This window comes from Pholcus phalangioides, unplaced genomic scaffold (assembly GCF_987345545.1).
Source record: "Pholcus phalangioides strain wild (caught in Gottingen) unplaced genomic scaffold, Ppha-v1.0 ptg000001l_1, whole genome shotgun sequence".
NCBI classification, from domain to species: domain Eukaryota; kingdom Metazoa; phylum Arthropoda; class Arachnida; order Araneae; family Pholcidae; genus Pholcus; species Pholcus phalangioides.
The window spans coordinates 7,807,171-7,815,212 of record NW_028301594.1 but is presented as its reverse complement, the minus strand read 5'-3'; the positions used below and the strand labels follow the sequence as shown (position 1 = coordinate 7,815,212).

Sequence of the window (8,042 nt, the reverse complement as noted above, 5' to 3'; positions counted from 1 at the left end):
AAATTTCTCTTACTCTGATTTTTAATGTTCATGGCATGACCCCCAACAGAAGTTAGAATCATGATTAAGTAACTTTTCTTTTCTTCCTGATGTTTTCTTCAAGCAAAATTGGATGCAATGGAAAACAGTAAAAAAAATTAAGCAAAGAGGATTTTACAGTAAATACCAAAAACGCCTTAATTGGATGTCTTCCGTGAAAAGAAAGAGTGGACATTATCAGTTGTAGCTGAGTATTGTAGAAAGGTAAACTTTCAGATAAGATTACAAAGAAATTCTTGACAATTTGTGTTTGAAAACCTGTTGAATATTTGTTATCAACATACTTTGCTGAAATCGATGTTGATTGTAAGCAATCAAAATAACTCAAATCTAACAATGAAATAAATTCACGGGACATGGGAAAACTTTTTTATTTGTGAAAATTTGTATAATATCCACATTTATTATTAAGCGAGTCCGGCTGTAGATAAAACAGAAAAAATTGTAACATTCGTGTACAAAACTATAAATCATACAGAATAAAAAAGAAATGTTCCTCAAAGATGCACTAAAAGTTGTGTAAATTTTTATTAAGAACTTCCCTGAGCTGACTTTTTCAAGCACGCTACTTTTTGACTTGCATGCTTTTTGACCGTAGCATTTAATATTGCATAAATGTCTAAGCATCCCTTGATAGCTGCTTCTAATACTTTGACAAAGTGATCCTTATGGAGACGGGCAGTCATTTCTTGTAAGACTATTTCCTCAGAATTTGAGAGAATGGCTACAGTTAGTTCAGTGCCACCTAACGTTTCCTCCAAGTGATTGATATCAACCAGAGGAACTTCATTGACAAAACCGGCATTGCATGCGCAAACATAATTTTTAATCGAAACTCCAGCATCTATAAGTGCTAAAGTTCCAGCATTGATGCACGCAGCACAATTACCACCATCTGACTGCAGTACCTGGAGAAAAATATAATGGGGAAAAGAAATAAATTATTGAAAACACCATAATAAAAATTTCAGTCACATTCAAATAATCATAATTTGTTTTCATCACCTTATTACAAGGGTGCACAACCTCTGGCCTGCGGGCCAAATGCAGCCCGCCAAAGGGGTACTATCAGGCCCACAAAAGATGTTCTGGTAGAAAAGTACTTTTCTTGGATATGAATGTGTGTAATACTTATCACACACATTAAAGATGATAAATATCTAGGCTGACCATATTACTTTCATAAAAATATGGAAATCAAGATCCATTCAGGATATTGCTAATTATCACCAAAACATCAAATATAAGTAAGGTTGTCAACAACCACCAAAAAAATTATTAAAGGAAAGTAAAGTTGCCAATCACAGCCAAAAAAATTTTTCAAAGGTAAGTACAGTTGCCAATTACAGCCACAAAAATTATCAAAGGCTGGTAAAGTTGCAAACTGTTGTTAAAAATGCTGAAAAATCGTGAATGGTGGGAATAGAGGGCTAATGCAAGTCCCAGTGGGTAAAAATATAATTCACTTAAAATATGTATAGGCCTATACTGTATTTGAAAAATATGTGAGATGAATATATTTATAAGATAATAATTAAAATTAATGAAAATAATTTTTGTTTTTTGATCACAAAAATATAAGCAAGTCTTGCTGAAAATGAGAAAGGAAAAAGAACATTTTATAAAACAGTTTGGAGAAATGAAGAATATTACAACATTGTCCCATAAAATACAGGTCACATGGTCACCAGATATATATATGCATAGAATGTTTTTCTGGCCTGTGAGATCATAAATAAAGCAAGTCATAAAAAAAAGAAAAAGTGGCAAAGGCAAAAAATCAACATAGCCCAGTAGTGGGCAAACTTTTTAGGAGCGGGGGAAAAAAACAAAAATGCAAAATTTTGGCAGGTCAGACATATTTGGCCATTTATTCATAATTGGAATTTTTATGCTTAGAAATGAAGTGATGGGATGTTTTCTATACTTTGAAGGCTATCATGGTTTCATTGCAAATGAGACGCACACAATGGTTTATCCTTTACAACTGTGAAAAAATAAATATAAGTACAGCATATTTATTGCATATTATGTTCAATTTTTTGCATGTGTGTGTAAAGATCTTTAAATAAATTTCTATTTAAATTCTCACAACTATAGTTTCCATAAGCAAAAAATAGAACAACACCCTGAATGAATCTCTTAAAAGCACTGAACTGCTAATTTATTTTCAAATTTTCAGCGAGGCGGACAGAACCTTTACACAGGTTCATAGTTAACTCATCACTAGCTTAACCAAAGAAGGAAAACAAATTAAGAACAGAATCAGAATTTATAATTTATTCCGTCATTTCCCAGTTTTAATGAGGCTGTCTGATGATTTATAAACAGTCTTTCTGAGATGTTGTGAAGAAGACAGACAAGTTTGTACATGTATGCGTAAACCATGAGTGTGTGTTTGCTTAGAATAAACAAAAATCAAGTCCAACATCATGTCCAAAATAAAAATGCAGTATACGCTCTAAGAAATCAAAAATAGGGGAAATATTAAACTTGTCAATAAGGAAAACCTGTTGCTGATAAGCAATGTATAAATCCTTTTGTTTTGCCAAGTTAAAGTTTGTTCATTGCACACCCCTCCCCAGCTTCACGAATAAAGGACATAATCTTTATCTTGAAAAGAAAAGGGCATTCAGAGAATACAAAAGTAGAAGAGATCACTTGTCATCATTTACTGAAAAAAAGAAGGGTGTTGAAGAAAGCAATAAGGAACAGCAAGGACATTGAATCTAGGTTGCCAGATAACATTGACTCTGTCCCAAAATCATTTTTCAGGTATGTCAATAATGGATGTAAGGGGACAGTTGGCCCCCTCTCGATAGGAGGGGTCTAGGGTAGAGAGCAATGTAGGTATGTGTAGTGTTTTCAATGTCTTTTTCGTGTCAGTCTTTAATAGTGAAGGCAATATACAAAGTACTAGTGTGATATAGGGAGACAAAGTGCCGCTGTGGTGGTCGAGTGGTTACAGTGCCGGACTCGTGATGCGAGGATCCGTGTTCGAACCCCACAGTGGTGGTCGGCTGAAGTTGGTTTTCTGTGGTTCCCAACTTCAAGGCGCAAATGCGAGCCGATCTCCCCGTTAAAAAGTCTCGCCACAGAGAGCAACAGTCCTACAACGGTAAATCATTCAACCATAACACTTCACTCATAGTTAGAAAAAAAAAAAACTGGGGGCAGATGGCAGCACTACACATAACAAGCATTACACCGAAACAAACTTTACGTCAGGTTGCACTACACGTACACTCACATTCCCGCATGTACCGGTTCGTTGGGGGGGTTCCGCGGGGGGGGGGGGTGCATGTGTGGTGTAGCAGTAGTAGGTAGGGACTCCAAAAAATGGCTCGGGGATCCATGATGTTCTTAAGTCAGCCACCACGTTGGGCAATTTGCCTGTTGTGGCGTTGTATTTGTATTTGTATAAAGTCCTTAACGAAATTCAAGTCCTAAACTTCCTACTAAAAAATATATGAAGATATCGTCCCAAGGGATTGGAAGCTTGCTAATGTGGTTCTGATATTTAAAAAGGGTAGTAGAAAAGCTGTGTTCAATTATCATCCAGTGAGGTTGACGAGCTCCCACTTGAAAATTTTGGAAAATTATTATCAAAAGGCAATTTGTGAAGTGAATAGACGAGAATAATGAATTGTAAGATAATCAGCATGGGTTCAGAAAGGGGAAGTCATGTGTAAGCTCTGCTTCTATGATCACATGACTAAGGGGTAAGGGACAAAAAGGTCTCTCCCCATTCTCCTAAAATGGTCCTTCCACTTTCCCGGGCTCAATTTGTCCTAAATTCGAGTATGCCATCAGGTTTTGGAAATCATACTAACGGGGGGGAGGGGATTAACTTGATTGAGGGGGTGCAGAGAAGAGCCATGAATATTCTTGATGGCACACGGGGCTTAAGCTATAAAGAAAGACTTGATCTTTTGAAAATTCTTACATTAGAAGTGTGCAGGTGTTGGGCGGGGGATATAATCAGTGTGTTTAAAACTTTCAATGTGATGGATAAAATGGACCTTGGACCCATGAGTTATCAATACATTATCAATCAACTGCTTCGACAAGGGAACAATAGTATCGATTGATAAGGGACAATTCTAGGTTGTAGTGTCGCAAGGAGTTTTCCTCTAATAGGGATGTGAATAAATGGAATAGCTTACCTTCATAGGTAGTAAATTCTAACACAATTGACACATTTAAAAAGAAATATGAGGTCATTCAAGTAATACACCAGCATCGAGAGGGGGGTTTCGGATTTTCTGACTTTTGATGACAAAAGGGGGGGGGGGGGTTTGAAAGTTGCTTACATCATCAACCACCCTTTTTTGAAGATATGAAATATTCTAAGCTGCTGACAAAATTTTGCTGACGTGAGGGGGGTCAGTGTTTTGCTGAATTTTGCTGACAGTGGGAGTCATTTATTCATCCATAACATTTACCTATTATTGATGCTTTTTGATTTGTGGTAACACATTAGCCGGAGATCACCCACAATGACTCACCCACTGTTACTATTACTCATGTGGTTACTTACTTATTCTATTACTTTGTCACTCATAAAGTTACTCACTCACCAGCATATTCATCAGCTTGCTCCACTCTCATTTGGTTACTCACACATTCACTCAAATACTGAATCACTTGGTCACTCACTCACTAGTTTATTCATTAGCTCATTTGGTCACTCACTCACTAGTTTATTCGTTAGCTCATTCACTCACTTCAAGTTCAATCACTCGATGGTCACTCACTCATTGGTGACGAACTAAAAACTTGTCTATGAATTTTCCCATCTGTGAATTTTCCATGAATCATTGGCCCCTCGATCACTTAAGGTCCTACCTAAACTCATTGAGATAGCCCTGAATATGATAAATCTCATATATAAATGTGAAAGTATGTATGTATGTCTGTTCTTCATACAAATCTACAGTTTTAGGCCAATCGTCGCCTGATTTTATATATACACCAAACAGGACTGGGAATGAACCGTAGGCTACTTTAAAATTTCATCAGAGATGGGCAAAAAAACTGTCGGGCAACAATGGTTTTTAGGCCTCAACAATCACTTTTGGAACGTTTACTTTGGTTACCATGGTTCCCTAGCTATGCGTTTCAAACGTGTATATGCCTTTACAATGGTTTTACACTTCTTTAATGCTGCCAGTGTATGTATAATAGCTTATGACTTTATAATGGTTTGCCACTTTTTCAATCTTCCCAGTAAGGAGAGCTTTTTGAATAGATGTCAGAATCATCATCAGCATCACTTTGAGGGACAGGCAAAGGATGATCCCCATGGAAATCAGTGTTAAAATTGCCGATTTTACTGTAGAAATGCGGAAATTTGGTGGGGTTTTCACCACATCAATAATTTAAAAAATTGTATTGAATTCTCGATTTTTGAAATATTGAGTTCGCTTAGAGAGTTATACGAAGCCCAGAAAATTAAATATGAATTAATTAGCTGGACCTATTTTTAAGTTTGATATCCATGCAATAACATTGAATTCAACTTTTTATTTAAATCTCCTCAAGCATGAAAACTAATCTCTCCATATTGTTTTTTAATATTCAACCGCATAAATTCACATAGTTTTGGTTGTTTTAAAATTAATTATGGGCCCATAAAGTACATCAAAGAAATTCCACAACTTTAACTAAGCATTTTTGGAAGCAGAAACAGGCAAATGGGTAACTTGAAGTTCAAGGGGTGGGGGGAGAAATTGAAATACCTAGCGCCACTTAAAAAAAGAAAAACTATTATTTCTATGTTTCTTTAAATCTAGATTTGTTTCTTTTGTAAGTCCTGCAGGAAGTCGCCATATTGGTTAACTTGGACACGGTTTGTATGTCCCTCAAAGAAAGAAAGAGGGAGATATCACGTGATACAAAAAGCCTCATTGAAGAAAAACCGGGCAGTGCCGGGTATTATAGCTAGTGCACTATATAAATGAAAATACTCACAGTGAAGTACATATCAATTTGTGATTGTGGGTACAAGCTCGTTATTATTGCCGCCTTGAATGTTTGTTGAAGATTCATGCTCATCTCTTGTGACCTGCGATCACCTCTAGCTCGTCGTCTTCTCTCCCCGGTACTGAATGTTGCCATGCTGTACTCACAATTCACAAACACTTTGTCATGTTGGGCTTTACTCCAGGTTCCTCTCAGCTATGGATTTATGAAACATAAATTAGAACTTTAAAAACAACATTTACACATCAAATTTTTTCAACCCCCTCCATATTCAATTAAACATACAGGGTTGTTATTGAATGCACAGAATGCATGTTATTGACAATAACAACCAATATGCAGGATATATATGATTACCAGATATGATGTGGGGATGAGTTTTCAGGGAAACAAATCACTACCTCCTCACCATCTAGGCAAATGTGTTAAACCACTATGCAATATAAGTGTAAATGCTCATCAATTGTGCATAATAACCAGTTATTACATATAACAACTTTATTTACCACATTTAGCATAACATATATGCTGATCGCAAGTTGAGCACAATCGCATTTCTTCTTACCTAGTTGTTCAGTACTCAACCTTGTATTTCCTAGAACGTTTCATTTTCCCATTGGCATGAACTTATAACTAATAACAAGTAAAAAGTCATTTCTAAATCATGCCTAGGCACTTGCTTGATTCAGGCTATATACAGGATATATTTTAAGAATTTGAATTTTTTTTAAGAACTTGTACAATGAGCTCGAGGTTTAGAGCATGAGTTTGCTACTGATTAAACAATGAAAATGACTTGGCAACAAAAACCGAGCTGCAATAGCAACCCCTGAGAATTTTCTTCTTCTTTCCCCCCCCCTCTCCACATCGAAATGGACCCTCTCCACAGACGGGTGTTTCGAACATGCTTCGGAACAGGTGCAATATAATCCAGACCGCCAAATTAGTATAATCCAGATTGCCAAGGGTGCTATAAATCACCAACGCAGTCGTAATGGCAGTGAGTTACCGTTTCTCCTCTCTTGCTTCTAGAAGCTTACATTACAGATGTTCTAGAACCACACATTATAGATGGCGCTTGAAACACAGGCGATTCAAACAGATAACCGAATTTTTTCCCTTTGTCCAGTAGCGTTATTTCGTTTCCAAAGCGTATTTGTGTCATCAATAGGATTATTCCCAATTACCACGTTGTATTTTTTGACACATTTCTTCTTTTTTGTAATTACATTTTTGTTTGGCATGCCTTCCACCTTTAGTGTCATAAAGAAATATCATTATTTTAGATTATTATTTTAAAGTCTGGCTACCCAGCCTTGATTATTTTTTGAAAGAGAGTTCGGGGGTTTTATATATTTTGCTAAACCGAGAATATCTGCATCATTTATTATATTGCTGGTTTCTGCTTTTATGTTTTCAATGCTGTTGACTTTTTTTCCGGCGACAATAGCATCCATTTGGCCTTGGCGACTTTCGTCCGGGCCGTCGGACGTGTTTGGCACCGAAAAAAAGTCGCCAATCTCTGGATTATACAGCACTTGTTACAGAGGGTTTGCAAAGCCAATAACTATTTTTACTACACAAAGTTGTACTTTATGTAGCGTTTCATAAACATAATACGAATGTTTAACAACTGTACTAGTTAGCTAGAACATAATGAGGTAAAAAATTAAAAGATTTAAACGTGTAACAATTTAGGAGAAACCAACACCATGTAATCATAACGCGTGATACCTTTCGAGGACCATATACAGCGCAAAGTACTTTGGTGTTGCCTTGCTCGATGTAAGCAGAGCCATCTGGAGCAGAGAAAATTCCCACTTTGCATTCGATCCTCCGCAGCTCGTGAGGTCGACGGCCATCGTTACGAAACCCTTGCGCTGATAATAGCTCTAGGCCGGACATGTTTTTCAATTATCCCGCGAGTTATGACGGCTTGGACTGAGCATGAAAAACACTGTTGCCAAACCATCTAAAAAAATATAATCAGAAATTATTTTACTTAGATATGCAATCTG

The 8,042-nt window shown here is 36.6% G+C and overlaps 1 protein-coding gene across 1 annotated transcript; it reads right to left on the bottom strand.

Annotated features, from left to right (window-relative positions):
* Nucleotides 1-543: 543 nt before the first annotated feature.
* Ski6 (exosome complex component Ski6) lies at nt 544-7,968 on the bottom strand. Its single transcript, XM_089248091.1, has 3 exons — nt 7,759-7,968; nt 6,013-6,219; nt 544-947 (listed from the first exon to the last, which is right to left on the bottom strand). The coding sequence occupies exons 1-3, from the start codon at nt 7,927-7,929 to the stop codon at nt 570-572; spliced, it is 756 nt and encodes a 251-aa protein (XP_089104217.1). The 5' UTR covers nt 7,930-7,968; the 3' UTR covers nt 544-569.
* Between the last annotated feature and the right edge of the window lie 74 nt (nt 7,969-8,042).